Source organism: Urtica dioica, chromosome 10, assembly GCF_054948205.1.
Source record: "Urtica dioica subsp. dioica isolate 48M chromosome 10, U.dioica_male_clone48M_v1_H2, whole genome shotgun sequence".
In the NCBI taxonomy this organism is placed as follows: Eukaryota; Viridiplantae; Streptophyta; class Magnoliopsida; order Rosales; family Urticaceae; genus Urtica; species Urtica dioica.
In genome coordinates this window covers 22,508,084-22,527,229 of record NC_142765.1, presented here as the reverse complement: position 1 = coordinate 22,527,229, position 19,146 = coordinate 22,508,084, and the positions used below count along the sequence as shown (strand labels likewise).

The 19,146-nt window shown below is 31.8% G+C and overlaps 3 protein-coding genes across 5 annotated transcripts; all 3 read left to right on the top strand.

The window, feature by feature from the left end:
• The first annotated feature begins 3,365 nt into the window (after positions 1–3,365).
• Positions 3,366–4,243, top strand: LOC149384102 (uncharacterized). The gene has a single exon (XM_089629206.1). It carries the CDS (start codon positions 3,472–3,474, stop codon positions 3,955–3,957), a length of 486 nt encoding a protein of 161 aa, XP_089485332.1. The 5' UTR covers positions 3,366–3,471; the 3' UTR covers positions 3,958–4,243.
• Positions 4,244–6,970: 2,727 nt separating this feature from the next.
• On the top strand, positions 6,971–8,925 carry LOC149384101 (protein BUD31 homolog 2). Of its 3 annotated transcripts, none has more exons than XM_089629630.1 (4): positions 6,971–7,140; positions 7,580–7,693; positions 7,794–7,981; positions 8,400–8,925. In XM_089629630.1, the coding sequence occupies exons 2-4, from the start codon at positions 7,600–7,602 to the stop codon at positions 8,553–8,555; spliced, it is 438 nt and encodes a 145-aa protein (XP_089485756.1). In that variant the 5' UTR covers positions 6,971–7,140; positions 7,580–7,599; the 3' UTR covers positions 8,556–8,925. The 3 variants fall into 3 exon arrangements, with proteins under 3 accessions (XP_089485756.1, XP_089485757.1, XP_089485758.1); XM_089629631.1 differs by having other exon boundaries at positions 6,987–7,140; positions 7,566–7,693; XM_089629632.1 differs by having other exon boundaries at positions 6,987–7,140; positions 7,552–7,693.
• A 5,086-nt stretch (positions 8,926–14,011) lies between these two features.
• LOC149384100 (uncharacterized) lies at positions 14,012–14,926 on the top strand. The gene has a single exon (XM_089629097.1). The coding sequence runs from the start codon at positions 14,155–14,157 to the stop codon at positions 14,632–14,634; it is 480 nt and encodes a 159-aa protein (XP_089485223.1). The 5' UTR covers positions 14,012–14,154; the 3' UTR covers positions 14,635–14,926.
• The last annotated feature ends 4,220 nt before the right edge of the window (positions 14,927–19,146 follow it).

Below are 19,146 nucleotides of genomic sequence, written 5' to 3'. Positions count from 1 at the left end.
ATTTCATGGAGCATTGAAAAATTTGTAAAAAAACATTAAACAAGTGAAATAGAAAAATTCCATTTTTGTAACTTTGTTTTGCTTGTGCTTTGTAGCCTCTGAAAACGAATTAGCATATGATATGGTGCTGCAATTTTGATGGTGTCTTTCTCATTATGTGGATGTATCTAAATACAGAAATACAACAGATGTGGATGTCTAACTGAAAATAATATTAAATAGAATTTCTAGGTCAATTACATAATCCGAGAGAATGTTAGCTAGCCCAAATTATGCGGCATTATTTAATGGCAACCGGTTGCGAAAGTACTCATAAGCCATAACTACATATATATACGTACTCATAAGTCATAACTACATATATACAAACTGACATATATTGTAAGAATGTGACATTTTATATGACTTTCTTATCAACTTGAGTTTATATATATATATATATATATATATATATATATATATATATATAATTAGCCATTCCACTTAAATGAAAATTTATATGAATTAGGCCCTTGAAACATTGAGATTTTAAAATAGCCAACATTTTAAAAATCTTTAAAACTCTAGTTTTTCTCTTTGTGCAGCTAACGCGGCTCTCCCCCTAAGGAATGGAGACACCGATCTCCAGTGGGCTCCGACATCCTCTGATATGTCGCAAATTGGAGACTGCGTCCTATCTGATATGTCTTCGTTGAAGTATTTAACAACATCCTCTGCTCGGTCCCGCATCCTCCGTCGGCATCCAGCACTGAGGATGTTTTGAATCCTCAAGCACACAATTCTCAAGAAGAAGATTGTGGGTTGTTCGTTGAACTCATGTTTTTGCGTGTTTGTCGCAAATTTTTGCTTAATCTGCAAGAGTCGGACTTGGGGAGGTGGTCTTTCTTTTGGAAGTCAGTTATTGGCTCGTTGTTGCTTGAGTGACGTTTCACGTTGCCGTCTTTGGGCTTGTAAGAGTTTATCTCCAATTTTGAGATATTTTGGCAAATTTCGAGTAGGTTTAATCATGCGCTTAGGTCTAAGTGGTTTTTAGTCGACACCACTTCTAACTGATTTAGTCGGTTTAGTATTCTAGAATTCCAATTTCTTTGTAATTCGTTCATTAGTAGTTTTTTTTAGTTTGAATGAAATTTCCTTGATTATAAAAAAAACTAAACATTATGATGTGATCACAAACATCAAAAGACTTTTGAGAATTGAGTTTAGATTGAATTGGGTACACAACCTCCGAATATTTATATTATATTCTCAACTATGTTATTTATATTCCTTTGCGATTCTAGTGGTGGTTTTCTAGAAAAAAACACAGTGGCTATTTCTCTTAATCTGGCATTGTTTAATGAATGCAATGTTAAGTATTACATCTCGTCATTTATATATCTATACATAGATGATAAAGAGCTAACACATTTTCAACTTTCATCTAGATAGTGCCACATAATTTTGTGAGTCGGTGACACGTGAATATTTTTGTTTTTTTATTTAAATTCTTATGTTTTTTTTTCTTCTCTCTCTCTCTCTCTCTCTCTCGTTGTTCAACTAGTTGAATAAGAAAAGATAGAGAAGTTGCAAGTAAAAGTTCAGAGATGAACTATGACATTGTTTTTTTTTTTTGTTATGTTTACACAAAAAAAATAGAACTTGGTACCACCTATTTATATTTATATTTCACTACTAAAGGAGAAAAGAGTAATATATTTTTTTTATTAGTGGAAACTTTAGATTTTATTAAAACAAATTATATTAGAACAGATCCACTATCATTACAACATATGGATTTCACACACGATAAATATATGTAAAAGGTAAAATTTTTGCGGCTAATCCTTTCAATTAAGAAGATAACCAAAAGGACAATAGTAGTGAACCAATAAGAATTTGCCTTAGTTGATCTACTATCATATTATCAAAGACCAAGTTAATGGGCTGCAAAACACGACACGAATTAAAACTCTATAACATTGGTCCACCTACGTTGTCTATCGTAATGGGATTAGTACTACTAATAAGAATTAAGCATATAGTCTTATTTATAAAAGTAAAGAGTGGGTTCGTAGCTATCCCAAAGGAAAAGAAAAAGAAAAAGAAAAAGAAAAAGAAAACTTTATTAGCCGGCCAAGTAGAAATAAGAAGGAAATGCATATAAACTTGAACTAGTAACTTACTATCTAACTTGCTAATCCCTTAAAAGCTAAAACGTGTTTATGACCAGATTTAGACTTGCCAAAAACGCAACCACATCGTAGACTTTGGAAATTTCATATCTGCCATGAAACCTACCTCTATAGCCCCACTCAGTTTTTTTTTTTTTTGAGGAATTCCAGTTGACTTACTTGCGTTGACTCAACAACTATAATACTTTATGCAATAATATCCTAGTTGTTTGTAAAGATATGCTATATGATAATTGACGCGATTATTGGTTATAAATTGAGATATCAAATGATAAAATGATAAGAGCGATTAGTTCAATTGTACACATCTCTACAATCTCAACGAGGAGATGAGTTCGCGCCACAACAAACAAACGAAGTAGTAACTTATGATATTATACATTGATTATAAAGTAAGAATTTAATAAAAATAAAATAGAAAAATTATATATAGACTAAGCCACTTGAAACGTGGAAATTTCAATATAGTCAACGCAATTTCCACGTTTCAGCTAAGTTTCAAACATAACCACAATTGATGACGTGATTTTTATTAGTCATTTAACAATTTACATGTTTATCTTTTGTTTAAAAGTCGGCCGAATATCTCGCCTATTTATTTTGATTTATTTTCGTTTATTTATTACACGCATAAATAAAAATTAAAAAAAATTATTGACGATTCACAAGTTACTTATTTTAATCAATATTTAATTTGTTTATTATATTATATTCATTAATGATTTTCCTTTTAAATATTCAAATTTGAATCCAAGCGTGTACTAAGTCTGATGATGTTGTTGACTTTCTTATTAGTAGGACTCAAACGTTGACTACTGTTTTATTTTCACTCATTTAAACCACACAAATGTATATTGTATTCGATATTTTATAGTCGTAAATTTCAATAAATTGCTAGATTACAAAATTTACCAAACGTGAGCTAGATCTTAAATATCACGTTTTAAAAAGGCTACGTTGCTAGTTTGCCCAATAAAATATGTGTTTTAATATTTTACTATTTCCTAAAAAAAGAGTCCAGTAAATATAAAACTATACGAAAAGATTTTGCCATTTACCTATCGTTTAATAAACAAACTCAAAATAAATAATTCTTTAAAAAAAAAAAAAAAAAAGGTAATTACCGGTCACCCGTACCGAGTCCCTGTCCGTGTCTCTATTTTATATATAGTGAGAGTGAATTCATTCGCTTTCTTTGTAAGGCACAGAGTTTTCGATACCCGCCAAATTCATTTCCTTTCCTTTCTCGCCAAACAAACAAACAGAGTTCTGATCTCTCTCTCTCTCTCTCACAGACATGGCCATCGCTCCGAAAACGCCTGAGCGCCAAATAAACGCCGGGAAGCGCATGACCAGCGCCGTCGTGACGTCCGTGATGGCGTTCGCGAGCAAGTGCTCGAAGCAAGCGAGCCGAGTCTCCAAGAAGCTCAAGCCGTCTGAGCCGAAGCCGAAGCCGAAGCGGATCGCTCTCCTGAAAGAGCAAAACAGCAACAACTTCAAGCTCCCTCAGTCGCCGAAGAAGCTCTTCTCCACCATCAGCAACAAGGCCATCACGCTCGTCCACAGGAAGAGGAGGTCCGACGATGATGACGTGGCGGCGGAGGAGGATTTCGGCGACGGAGGCGTCTGGCAGAGGTCGATCCTGATGGGCGACAAGTGTCAGCCGTTGGATTTCTCCGGCGTGATCTACTACGATTCCGACGGGAAGCAGATGAGGGAGCTCCCGATTCGCTCGCCCCGAGCGAGTCCTCTGCCGAGTTACCTCGACCGAGTCAGGAATTGAGTGACCGTCTTTGCTATCCTCACCCGCGGGTCACGCACCAGGATTCGCTCTTCTTCTTCAAGTTTTTATTTTTAGATGAACGTGGCGTGATGTAATTGGACGGATGACTGAGTCGTTGTTGACGTGGTGGCTTCAGGCTTTTGATACATGTCTTGTTTTAATTTTGTTAAAATTTTATTTGTGGTTTTGATAAATGTACACGTATATCAATATATGTATATAATTGTGGAAAAATGACGTGCATATATCTTATCTTTAAATGAAATTTCTAGTTTAATATTTGATTTTAAAAAAGGGAGCCCGAGCAAAATAGCAAAGTCAAACGTTGTAATTGTCAAAATAGCCAACTTTTGGTTTATTTAAATATACCACATTAACGGTAAAAAATACAAATTTGCCCTTCATTTAAATAATATCAAATCAAAATATTTGGAAGATTCCGCGTCCAAAAAAGAAAGAAATGAAATTGGAATCGCGTGAATAAATGCCAACTAAAACAGATCCACCGTGATAAATGCATATCTAACAAATCCACCGTGATAAATGCTTATATTTCAAACACGCAACCAAACCTACACCGCACGAGAAAAAAATTCAAAAACAAAGTCAGACAAAAAAATTTGAAGCGAGACCGGCGATTGAAATTAACAGATATTAACAGAAATTAACAGGATTGAAAACAAGAATTAACAGAAATTATCATGATTGAAAACAAGATCTTTAACAGGATTGAAAACAAGAATTAACAGGATTGAAAACAAGAATTAACAGAAATTAACAAGAATTAATAGAAATTAAACAAGAATTAACACCAGATCGTCAAACGGCAATTAACAAGAATTAACATAAATTAACAGGATTGAAAACAAGAATTAACAGAAATTAACATGATTGAAAACAAGATCTTTAACAGGATTGAAAACAAGTATTAACAGGATTGAAAACAAGAATTAACAGGATTGAAAACAAGAATTAACATAAATTAACAAGAATTAACAGAAATTAAACAAGAATTAACACCAGATCGTCAAACAGCAATTAACAAGAATTAACAGAAATTAACATGATTGAAAACAAAGAATTTCACACTCTGAAATTCGAAAAAGATATGGAAAATTCAAAGACTAATTACCTGAGACGAAATCCGACCTCCGACTCCGCGAACTCGGCAACGAACTCGACGACTCGATCGGAGCTCGGAGCGGCGGCGAGGGAGTCGGCGAAGGGCTCCCATGCCTGGTCGAGCATCCCGCCGGAGGGATAAGCGATCGTGATGCCGTTGTCAGAGACCTGGTTGTGCTACGCCGTGATGGCGATCCCGATCACGGATCGTGTCTTGAGCGCCCTCAGCGAGGCAAGTATTCCCGGAGCGGAAGACCGTCGATCGGAGCAGCGACGTGTCGGCGCGGGATCCCGACGTGCCGTACGACGGCGTGAAGTTGGGCAGGAGAGGGAAAAGCTTAGAGGATTCGAGGAGGAGCGATCTCTGCGCGGCTTCCATGGCTGCTCTAGTGGAGAGAAAGAGAGAGAGAGAGAGAGAGAGAGAGAGAGAGAGAGAGAGAGAGAGAGAGAGAGAGAGAGAGAGAGAGAGAGAGAGAGAGACGTGTAAGGAAATATAATATGTTAGCATATTTATCATATAAACATAAATATGTTAGCAATCAAAATAGAATATCTTGGCAATCAAATCATAAATATGTTAGCAATCAATTTTGATTTTCTTTAATTATATTTTTTTTAAATTAAAAAGGGCAAAACTGGAAGCAAAATATTGGCTTGAACGCCACATCAGCGAAATTGGCTATTTATCAAAATAAATGTAAATGTTGGCTAAAATGCAATCTCAACGTTTGAATTTGGCTAGTCCGTCTAATTTTATCGGAGTTTTTACTCTATGTTTAATTAAAATGACGAAATTTTACTTTAACATAGTCATAATTTTTTTTATTAACTTTTTATTGATATTGACTCTATTTCAACCTATTTATATGTACACCTCGTTTTATACTTATTCATTAGTGTCTTATAGCCTTATATTTATTTATTTAAAATAAATAAAAAATAAAAACAACAATCTTAGAAATTTGATTACTAGAGAACACAAAATTATTACCTAGTTTTGACGATGAAATTAATTTTGAAACTATTTGATATATATATATATATATATAAAAGTGCATTAAAAAATTGTGGATTAAAATTTTTGAAACCTAGATTAATTATTTTGAAATCCTAAAAAAAAGGGTTCATCGAAACATTAATGGCATATTAGTATTTTTATATTATAAGTGGTTAGAATGCACTAACTAATGAAACCTTGACTTTTTTGATAACACTTAGTTTGAATTGATTATTTCGTAAAAAAAAAAAAACCTACAATTAATTATACATATTAACAATTAACAATTATTTACTCATTTTATGACATTAACGTCAATGTGTTAATAAAATGAAATGACTATTTACTTAAAATAAAAAATGATTATATAGTAATTTTAATGTTTATATATGGCTATGTATCTAGACTCTAGAGAACCCAATATATATTTTAAAATTTATTGTAGTGTATTTTTACTAGTTTATTAAAAAAATATACTACATAGACGTGTTAATTAGGGTGAAAATAATAGTTTTGGATTAAATTTATTAGAAATATTGGACCAAATTCTTTTAAAATTTAAGAGGCAAAATCGTAAAAGGCGTGTTTTTAAGTTATAAAAACTAGAGGTTCTTCAAAAAAGGGGGTCTATTAGATAAATAATCACATTTACAATTTGACATTGTTAAATAGGTAACGTTTCGTAAATTTTAAGTAAATAATAACTTTTATATATTTACAGAAGTAAATCTTAGATAAATAACTATTTTCATTCATTAAGTCACGTCATCTTTATGACTATTTATCTAAGATTTACGAAACATTGATTATATAATAATTTCAAACGTTTTAATCGGTTATTTACCTAATTTATTGAAAGCAAAATTATTTTGGAAAAACTAGAGAAATATTTGTAGGCGGACTTACTATCCAAATATCAAGGGAAAAAAACTCACTTAAGACCCTTTTGCTCATTCGAGCTTCGAACAGAAAAAGAAAGAAAGAAATAGATAGAGAGCGAGAAAGAGCGATCGAAGAAGAAACGAAGAAGAAGAAGGTGCTCGCGTGTACGTCTCTCATCCAAGGTAAGGATTTTAGGGCCTTCTTCTTCCCCTTGGTCGAAGAATATCCACTGAGCATAAACCAGTGTCTCGTTTTCGGATTCATACTTTTTCTATTCGAAATCCAAGTGTGGAAATTCTAGGGTTTTGATTGATGGTAGAGTAGCTTCTTTATTTTGATTTCCTCTCTTGATTTTGATGTGTTCGGGTCCGAATCTTCACTTGAAAATTATTCTAGGGTTCCGAAAATTTCGTCTGACAAATTGGGGATTTTCTATAATGTGAATCACCGTACTGAAGTATTATGACCACTAGATTAATGGAATTTTCCCTGAAAATACAAAATCGAAAATATTGATTGAGTCTGCTAGGCTTTTGCCATATTATAACTAATTATTTTTTTTCGATTTTTTGCTGGAAATTTACGATTTTCAGTTTGATTTGGACAGTTTGTTTTGGACAGTTTGTTTGTAATTGAAAAGAATGCCGAAAGTGAAGACGAATCGTGTTAAAACCCCAGAAGGATGGGAATTGATTGAGCCTACTCTCCGGGAGCTACAAGCAAAGATGAGAGAAGGTTTTTTTTTTTTTTTCCTAGTTCCTACTGATTTTGTAGTTTCTCTCCCTTTTGGCAGGACTAATGTTTTTGATTATCTCTATTTTTTTTTCATTGGCAGCTGAGAATGACCCTCATGACGGTAAGAGAAAGTGCGAGGCTTTGTGGCCTATATTCAAGATAGCCCATCAGAAGAGCCGTTACATATTCGATCTCTACCATCGCCGGAAAGAAATATCAAAGGAGCTGTTTGAGTACTGTCTGGACCAAGGTTATGCTGACCGTAATCTCATCGCAAAATGGAAAAAGGTTAGTCCCGCCCGAAATCTACTTCTTTTTTCGTTGGCACTATGTATGTAAAACTTTAAGCTATACTGAAGCAATCTGTAAGTAATAAAAAGCCTAATCTGAACTTTGGGTTATAAACATTGCAGTGAAAAAAAAAAAGAACAGTGTGCTTTTACGGTGCTACATATATGTTCAATGATATCGATAATAGTTTGGTGTTCAGATAAACTAGTGGGGGCTGTTTTCTAACTTATATAACATGAAGTTAAACGTCACAAATTCTTTATTGCCTTGCAAATGATATAAATACAAGTGAAATAGCATCAAGAAAAAAGAAACCGTGAACAGTTCGTGTTTAGATCAACTCCTATATATATATATATATATATTTCAATATAAACTCACGAATGTTTTTTTACTTTTTGTGTTTGAATTCCAGCCCGGTTATGAACGCCTGTGCTGCTTAAGATGCATGCAGCCCCGAGACCATAACTTCGCTACCACTTGTGTGTGTCGTGTTCCTAAGCATTTGAGACAAGAGAAGGTCATCGAGTGTGTTCACTGTGGCTGCAAGGGCTGTGCGAGCGGAGATTGATCGTTAAAAAGTTCAGTATTGTATCTTGACCGTCAATTCAGGGGTACAATTACGTGTATTTTGCTGATCAAAATACTCTTTGAAGAAGACAGATATTTATATGAATTTTTTGCTTGTTTTATTTCCGTGTTTTGGTGTCTTCTTTTGGTCCGTTGCTGTGTGTTTTACGATGTCTTATTAACCGGTAGCTTGAAAATTCTTATGATCTATAGTGATGTATTTCTTAGTGAGTTCACCTTGTGTAGAATTTCGGAGTCATTATTTGGTTGGAGCAGAGTGACATTGTATCTGAGATTTAGCTTGAACAAGAAGAAAATCGCTCCGAGTGAGTTCTCGGGGTATTTAACGGACTGGTATCCCGTTCTTTCCATGTTGTCAAGCTGTCACTTTCAGTGAAGAACATGACATATTATTTTGATGGTAAATATATTCCCTCTTTTTACTTACGTGGTCATAGACACAAAAGCTAACAAATGTATAAATTTAATTGTTTGCAAACAGATTTCTATAAGAACGTGTTTGGACATTCTATTTTTTATAGGTTATTAGGGTGTTTGGCATGATATTAATGGGCCATTATCATTAAAATAAATTGATTAAATGATTTTATGTTTTTAAGCAAAAAAAATTAAAAATCATTCAAGCCATTAAAAGTGGGCTCAAATGGGATTTTGAACATTATTTTTTTATTCTAATAGATAGGTGAATTAAACTCATTTATAATGTCCACCATTTCAAATATATTAGTTTATCGTTGTTCATTTGAATATATATATGAATTATATGTAACTACTCAATTTTAATATAAGCTGAAGAACTATAGGTTAGAATAAATTGATTATTAATCGTAGTGCTAAATAAATAAAAACCATTTTCTTTTATCAACAAGTAAAAAAAAAATAGGACTTCTAGTTTACTAAAATATCATCCATACATATTGATTTTTTAACTTTTACAAATAGAAGATATTAATTATTAGAAATAAGTAAATATAACAGTGATGCTTAAAACAAATTATCGAAGAACTATATATATTAGATCTCAAAAAATTACATTTAGAGGGTTTTACGATCTTTATAACATATTAGTTAAGTTTTTATGTATGATAATTTATTTTATTATATTTCTAACTTAACATTTTTCTTGAAAATAATGATATTGATAAAATGTTTAAAAATTGTGAATATGAATGCATTTTATACCGGTTAAATGGTTGCTACCAAACGTGAATTATTTTATTTTCTGTTTGAATGGTCCCGAACATTAATTTAAAATGCTATTTTGAATGGTCAATTTTGTAGTCATTTTAAATGGAGACAGTTTGAATGAAATGACCTGTTTGAATATTGTGCCAAATAGACCCATGTGTTTTTATTAATTATTTATGCCCCGCGTATGTTAACATTGCCATTTACGTAGTTAAGAAGATGAGAAAATAACGGTTTAAATGGAGGCTTGAGTTACCTTAGGATTTTACATGCAAATTGATTACCCCATAGGTATTATACAAGTATTTAGTGAAAAAAAGAAGATAATTGCTACCTATGTGGCAAATTGGACCAAGATTGTAAAAAATGCTAAAAATTTTAAGGTAAAAATTACAATTTCTAAAAATTCAGGGGAACATTTGTCCCTTCTGGGCTCAAGGTGACTCCGGCTCCGACTCCAATTACAAATTACTAATATCGTTGATAAACTCGGTTCCAGTTACGGTGACCCAATCTCTCTCATTACACTATTTTACAAGAAAGATAAAAACATTGAACTTGGCAACTTTTTTTTTTTCAAACCCTAGTCACCCACCCTAGCAAACATATATGGAATAAAAACGAAAATAATGCCATGTCTTGGAAAGTCGAAGCTCAAACGAGTGATCCCCTATGGATGAGCCATAAAAGATTTGGGTTGTTTTGACTGAAAACTGTAATAATTATAACCTTCCGTTCTACCATATCTTATACACAATGGTGATGATATTGTTATATATAATAATGGTAGTTATGTTTGGGAAATTTTGAAATCTATGTCGAATAGTTAATTTAATTCGATTTATATGTGTCAAAAGTTAAAATCCGAAATATATATGAAGTTTTATTTAAATTCCCTTAGTCATATAGTTTCCAAATGAAAGAATTTTAACCTTAAAACTTCTAAATTAGTAATAGTTGACGGCAAACAACCGCAACAACACTATGGTCAACTAGAGGAAGGATTTGGTCAAAATGCACACCTTTTATCCCTTGTTTTTATATTTCTGAAAATAATTTTTTTTTAAATTAAACTTCATGCACTATTGTACGTAATTTTTAAAACTCCCATTTTTTTTAAATAGTAATAATAATTATGGGGGTTGGGTCAATTGAAGTAAATCAAGTCCTCCTAAAAAAAAAAAGTGGAGGCGCAGCCCACTGAGGTAGGTTTCACGGCAAATCTGGTCATAAACACGTTTTAGTTTTCTAGCGACTAATAAGTTAGATAGTAAGTTACTAATTCAAGTTTACATGCATTTCCTTCTTATTTCTACTTGGCCGGCTAATAAAGTTTTTTTTTTTTTTTTTTCTTTTTTGTTTTCTTTCGGGATAGCTACTAACCCACTCTTTAATTTTATGAATAAGGTTATACGCTGATTTCTTATTAGTAGCACTAATCCCATTACGATAGAAACGTAGGTGGACCAATGTTATAGAGTTTTAATTCGTTTCATGTTTTGCTGCCCATTAGCTTTGTTCTATGATAATATGATTGTAGATCAACTACGGCAAATTCTTACTGGTTCACTATTATATCAATATTATATTACTAATAATCGGACTACGTTAAGTTGTCCTTTTGCCTGTCTTTTAAATGGAAAGAATTAGCCACCAAAATTTTTCCTTTTACATATGTTTAGCGTGTATGAAATCCATAAGTTGTAATGATAGTAACAGTGTAGTGGGTATGCTCTAATTCAATGTTTTTAATTATATATGTAAATTTTGAATTATGTAAAAATATAATTTTTTTTTAATATTAACCCATTTAGTGGTGAAACATCAATACTACTATCTAGCACTACTTTCAATGTTATGTAAAAAAATAATATATCACCAAATTAACCCGACTTTTAATCATGTGAATATTACTTTGTCTTTTGAACTATATCATAAAACAACCTCAGTTTATTTTACTGAAAGATACAATTCTCGCTGTGTTTTACGCTCTATGTAAAAAAAACTCTCCGAGTCTTATATGTTTGTGATTTAAAAACCTTTGTATTCAAGTCTTTATTTATTAACGAAAACAATTATTTTACCATTAATAATATTTATTGTTATACACATATTTTTTGGATTCTAAAAACCAACAATATTCAGATTATATAGTTATATTACAAAAAAAAAGTTATTGAGGGTGTATTTTTGCGTTATAAAGCAAAAGCATGTAAGGAAATTATGTCATTTAATAAAAAACTAAGAACTTTATAAGATATATTCTTATTGTTATCAACTTTATATGATATATTCTAAAACCCATTGTTTATCTATTAATTCTGTAATCAAATTATTAACCACCACACAATTGTTTGGACCATCGTTCGCTTTGTGCCGTTGAACTTTTATTTGTAACGTCCCTAACTTCTCTATCTTTTCCCACACATATAGGATGACGCGTAATACTTATCGTCGTTCATTAAATGACTTAAAAGGTCAGAACCAATATGATTTTTGCTAGAAAACCACTAGAATCACATAAGCTGAATGAATAAAATAATTTAATAAAGCTAGGATAAGAAGATTCGTAGGTTATGCACCCGAATTACATAGATCTCATACCATTTGGGTATCTATGATCACATCATATATCCACCCAAAAGTATTTTCGTTTCCTTGTTATTCAGTAAACATTTCCTTATTAATAGGAATATTAGCATAAGCCACGTCAGCAGTCAAGTCAACAAAATCATCAGCCAATGAACACGAAGATAGCATGTGACCATTGGCGAGTTAATTAGACTGTTAGGTTGTTAGCAAAGCTGTTAGTGGTAGTTACCAGTTAGTATCAAATCAATGTATTTAAGCAATAACATATACATTCAGAATCAATGAAAATACACTGAGAAATTCTCTCTCAATCTTCCCAAAACTTATCTCTTATCTCTGTTTTTATTGCACTTAGCTATGGCAACATCATCACTTTGGCAAATTACTTTTTTTTTTCATCTTCATTATTGGTTTTTAAATTTTGCAAATGGACTACTCATACTTAAATTTGGGCGTTGAAATCAGAAGGAACCAAAAATTTTAGTTTGAACCATACCCGTTGTAACTTCCACTGAAGTTTTGATACCTATACTTTTGGTTCTGTAAATAGGATGGAAGTAGTCGGAACTTTCGATTTTTTTTTTTTTACATGTTTTTCATAAAGAATTACTGAATTATTTTATTTATTTTTTTACGTTGAATGTCAGTGTTAAAAGTGAGTTTTTTTTTTACTCCAAACCGGAAACCAGCTTTGGAAGGCACATTCGAATGGAAGTTGAAGGATATTCCATGTCTACGCATACTCATGTAGATATATCTTTTTAAGTTAAAGCTATCCCTATATATATATATATATATATATATATATATATATAATTATCACCGTTAAATTTTCGGATGACATCTCATATATGCGACTTTTAAATTTTATTATTTAAATCGTGCTTCATTGACAAATTTATTTTGGAATATAAGGTATCCTGTTTTAATTAACGAAAATCAATATAATTAATTTTTATAATTTTGAAAATAGCCTTTTTATAAATTTAGAGTTAATTAAATATGACGTTTTCAATATATTGTTGGTTATAATTAAAATTTAATTACTTAATGTAATTTTATAAATAAATATATATTCTCTTTATTTTATCAGCCATAATATCTAAGTTAAGCTTAATTAACCGATAATTAGTCAATTATAACTAATCGAATGATTACTTTTAACTAAATTTCAATAACAAAAATAATGCTTTGGATAATTTTAACAGTTTAATTTGATTTATAAAATAAATAAAAACTTATGCCGCATAGCATAATGTAGGCTAGCTAACATTCATTGGGATTATGGTAATTGACCTAGAAATTCAATTTAATATTATTTTTCAGTTAGTCATCGACATCTATTGTATTTCTCTAGTTAGAAACATCAACGTAATGAGAGAAAGACACGATAAACAATACAGTATCATATCATGCTTACTTCGTGTTTCAGAGACTTCAACCCATAAGGAAAAAAAATTACCAAAAAAAGAAAAGAAAAAGAAAACAATACCTTTTTACTATATCTCATATTCTTTTCTCTCTCTCTCTCTCTTTTTTTTTTTAATTATAAATTTATTGATACTGGATGAAAATGAAATTACCGGTCACCCGTACCGAGGTCCGAGTCCCTCTCTATATATACACGTTACCAAGCCTTTACTCTCTTTCATCTTTCATTGAGAGAGAGAGAGAGAGTTCATTTTCTTTGTAAGGCACAGAGTTTTCGTTCCCCGCCAAATTCATTTCATTTTCTTTCCTTTCCTTTCTCGCCAAACAAACAAACAACCAAACAGAATTCTCATCTTTCTCTCTCACCCATGACGTTTGCTCCGAAAACGCCTGAGCGCCAAATAAACGCCGGGAAGCGCATGACCAGCGCCGTCGTGACGTCCGTGATGGCGTTCGCGAGCAAGTGCTCGAAGCAAGCGAGCCGAGTCTCCAAGAAGCTCAAGCCGTCTGAGCCGAAGCCGAAGCGGATCGCGCTCCTGAAAGAGGAAAACAGCAACAACTTCAAGCTCCCTCAGTCGCCGAAGAAGCTCTTCTCCACCATCAGCAACAAGGCCATCACGCTCGTCCACGGGAAGAGGAGGTCCGACGACGATGACGTGGCGGCGGAGGAGGATTTCGGCGACGGAGGCGTCTGGCAGAGGTCGATCCTGATGGGCGACAAGTGTCAGCCGTTGGATTTCTCCGGCGTGATCTACTACGATTCCGACGGGAAGCAGATGAGGGAGCTCCCGATTCGCTCGCCCAGAGCGAGTCCTCTGCCGAGTTACCTCGACCGAGTCAGGAATTGAGTGACCGTCTTTGCTATCCTCACCCGCGGGTCACGCACCAGGATTCGCTCCTTTTTTCCGTTTTCTTCTTCAAGGTTCCAGTTTTGATTGCGACGTGGCGTGATGTGATTGGGTGGGCGACCGAGTCGTTGTTGACGTGGTGGCTTCCCGCTTTTGATTTACGGTCTTGTGTTGATTTTGTTAAACTTTAATTGTAGTTTTGATAAATGTACGTACACGTATTACAATTATATGTATATAATATTCTGTGGTATTATTTTAATTTTAATAGAGAAATAAGGAATGTGAGACTTTTTTGGTGTGAATCTTCTGCTGACTTGTGAGGGAATTGTATGTGTGGTTGGGTTTGAGTGTGAAATGGAAATATTCTTGGCCACTTGTGGTTGTGGATGGTGATTTCGTACGTATCACTAAAGAATTCCACGCTATAATTAATTATGTTTTAAGATGATTCATAATACATGCCAGGGAAACGCAGTACTAATAGTTTTGGTATTTAATGATATATTGTAATTTATTGTTACAGTTGATTCCAAATTCTCTGAAAAAACATATTTAGTATAAATTAAATCAACGAAACTTCTTTAGGAGTATTATTTGTTTAGAAAACAAAACTATCAAACTGACAATACATTACTTATGCATACGCACTTTACTTTTGATTTTTTATATATTAAATATTTGAGAGAGAGTTTTGAAATTTTTCTGTTTGGACTTTGAACTATCAAGTTGTGTGCTTCAAAACAAAAACAAAAAAACTATCAAGTAGTGTTAACTTCCGTATCTGATAGAGAAAAGCTTCCAAAATCTATAGAGTACTCGTTTTCTATTGAGGAAAATTTAGTTAGCATAACTTCAAACTTATTATTGTTTTCTAGTTCTAGTTGTTATTTTTTTTATTTGTCCAAAAAAAAATTATTATTTCAATTTTTTTTTATAATAATCTAAGTAATAAATATTTTCCGGGTATCAAAACTCAATTCTAATTCAAGGTTAATTCATTTGATACATCAAGAAAATGATTAAAACATAAAAAATAAATAAAAAATTCTTTTACTGTATTTTCAGTTACAGTTTACATATTGGTCCATTTTTTGGGTTTAATTGTCTAACTTGTGTTTCACATTCTGTTCATTATCAACTAGTAGTGAGAACATGGAAAAAATTCAAAATCCATACCTTACGATACGATATGGAAACTTCGCAAATATTTCTTTAGATATATATTCTTGCCTTCTACTTCTTTTCCTTTGAGATGTTGAAGCTCAAGAAATTGGGGGAAGGAAAAAAAAAACTATTTTTGGCTTTAATGAGTAAAGGAAGAGAAAAGAAAATGCAAGTCATTTAGATACCTTTTTTCATGACGCGAGAAAAAAAAAAAAAAACTAGTGCAAGTCAAATTATTAACTAATGCATGAGTTTTTCAATATTTTAATTTATTTTTAAATATTAATTAATGGTTCATGACAGGTTACTAATATTTTTTTCAATGAGTTCCTGACGTTATTCAAGTTGCAACACTTTACAAGTTGATCTTTGCTACATTTTACAAGTTAATATTTAATGAAGTCAGTGCTACATTTTTCATATAATTAATTTAATCAATCAGGTTGATACCTAAAAGGCTACATCAATAAGATTTTTCCCCTTACGTTTCACATGTATATTTAAGGCTTAAGTATCTTTAACCGCCCCTATATTGTTTTATTAATTAATTAATTATGTCTGATATCTATATAATGTATATGATAACAAACATGAATTAGTTTATTGATACGGTACGTGTAAAGATATTATATTAATGATCGGAGTGCCAACCCATTGCTCTTGGACTTTATGAGAGTAAAATACAAATATATATAAATTTAAATACTTTTGATATGTAAAAGATTAATTAATCAAATTTATATCACGGAAAAATTATATGTTTGTTTGTCGTATAAGTAAATACTTAATTGGTGTATATTTAGTTGTTTTCTAATGAATATATCTAGAAATATCACTAACCACACCAAGTCTCAGCATGACAAGGCAAATAGAATTTAGATGTTGCCTTATAATGGGAAATTATCTGAGTCTTGCGAGCTAAAGAGTCCCTGATCACACAGTACTCGAGCGAGCAATTAAGGACACAAACCCGATCTTCTTCGAGCGTACATAAACTTAACTTATTATTATGTCCAATGTAGTTTAACGTACAAAAAAAGATGATGATGTGTGTAGGAATGACATTAGTTTTTCACGATCTTGAACACCAAGCTAAATATGATTTCTCAATTTATTTTAATTTCTCTTTAAATTGGCCTTCTTTTAAGGTGAAATTGAAGACTACCTAGCCGTTGCTCTCTCTTTAGCTAGCCCCTCCAATATGCAATCTATGCTTTTATGCTCAAGTTTTCAAGGAACTACAATGCCATTCACTACTTGGTAAAGACCATCTTCCAAAAAAGTCAGATCAACTCCGATTTAGAGAGGGTGATAATGAGAACAAATATGTAAAGCTTTTTTTTTTTATCTGTAAATCTGAGAACAAAGATGAGCTCTCAGTGGTGAGGATGGTGATGTTTTTGAGCTTTGGACAACAATCGCAAACTGTCGAAAAATCTCTAATATTGACGACGACCTCAACAAATATCAATAAAACAGAGAGAAAAATACTAGACCAAAAATTAGAATCCCATTACCTAAAAAAGATGACGGCGCTAAAAATCAAAACTCTATATTTTTTTTCTTCCGACCACTCTAGAGTTTTTGAACCAATATGGTCTTTTTGTTCTGTTGTCATATACCCACAGTTGAATTGCTTGCCTTTGTACATCCAATAAGTTGCGTGCTTGTTCTAAATTTTTTAAGAAAAATGCCTTTTAGAACCACCATCATTACCACACGTATTAAAAACAACAATTCTAGTGCTTTATCTTACAGCTTTATGTTACAAATCTACGTCCACGTAAAGTGGGACAATATAGGATATTTTTAGTTTCTGAATTAATTTATGTAACCTTCCAAGTGGCTATCTGTAATTCTATATGGACAAGCTCTCAAACTCCCTGCGAAAGTATTGAAAGTGGGATTCAAATCGTTCTCCACTACATATACACACACACACATATATATATATATATATATATATATGTATGTATATATATATGTATGTATGTATATATATATATGTATGTATATATATATGTATGTATGTATATATATATATATGTATGTATAGATTTTGTAAGCACGATTTGCCGAACTACTTTACCAATTTTTTGTCTCGTTATTTACAGTTGTCATTATTCATTAATTTGGTAAATTAAGTGGTGTTACATAACTTATTAAAAACATCGAGACATCAAGTAACAGTAAATACATTTTTTTTGTTTTTTATTTTTATTTTTTATTTTTACATTTTTGCCAATTTTTTTATTTTTATTTTATTTATCCTAAAATTTTACAAATTATCCTCTTCTAAACTTTCTTTTGCGTATTAACCATATTTAAGTTTTTGGCTGGGTCAATGTGGAATAAATAAACAAAAATTTAGCGATATAAGCCATGTACACATAAGTGTTTGTGTTTTAGCCAACGTTTTGTAAATTTTTTGTAAATAACCAAAAACTATTGTAAATATTTTGTAAATTGTCGTATTTACTAGAAATTTACTCTACGATTTTTATTATTTTGATGCGTAAATAGATTTACGTGGTTATTTACAAAAAATTAACGAAACGTTGACTATTTCGAAATTTCTAACGTTTCATATGACTAGATAGCCACAGGACCCATAAATAAATAGCTGAACAAATAGATCAGATCGAATCTCATTATGTATTTTTTTTACAAAAAATTGGCTACGTAAGCCACCTAAACTATATGAATTGTAAATTAGCCAACTTTTGGTAAATAATTTGTAAATAGCCAACTTGCATACGTGGCAGCCTATTAACTACCTAAAATATATGTTTGGTTGTGTTAAATAAGGCTTTTATTAATTTGTTAATAAGTTTACTTGGTTATTTACAAGAAATTAACCAAAGGTGTGCTATATCTCAATCCACTATATCCGTGTGGCTATATAACTAAATAACCCTTTTTTTTAAGAAAAAGAGATTGGCGATATTCTTAGAACACTTCTAAGTTTTAGCATGTAGAGGGTAACGAAATTATTGTATGACTAATTAGAATACATATTTTCAGTTTTTCTTTACTATTATTGAATACATTTATTTCATTATTCACTATCTAATATGACTTTATTTCGCTTTTATAACTATAACAGTCAATAAAAATAATTTTTCGGTAACATATTTATTATTAAATCCAATTTTTAATGACATGTGTGGTCTAAAAGTGGAAAAAAAAACTTTATTAATGAATAATGAGAAAATTTCTTCCATTTAATTATACTTTTGAAGTAATTCCAATAAAGAATGATGTATTTCTCGTCAAAGTTAGTAGGAGCCTTTACATGAATGTTAATGACTATTGAGTGTTTCTTTCGAAGCAACTATCATTGAT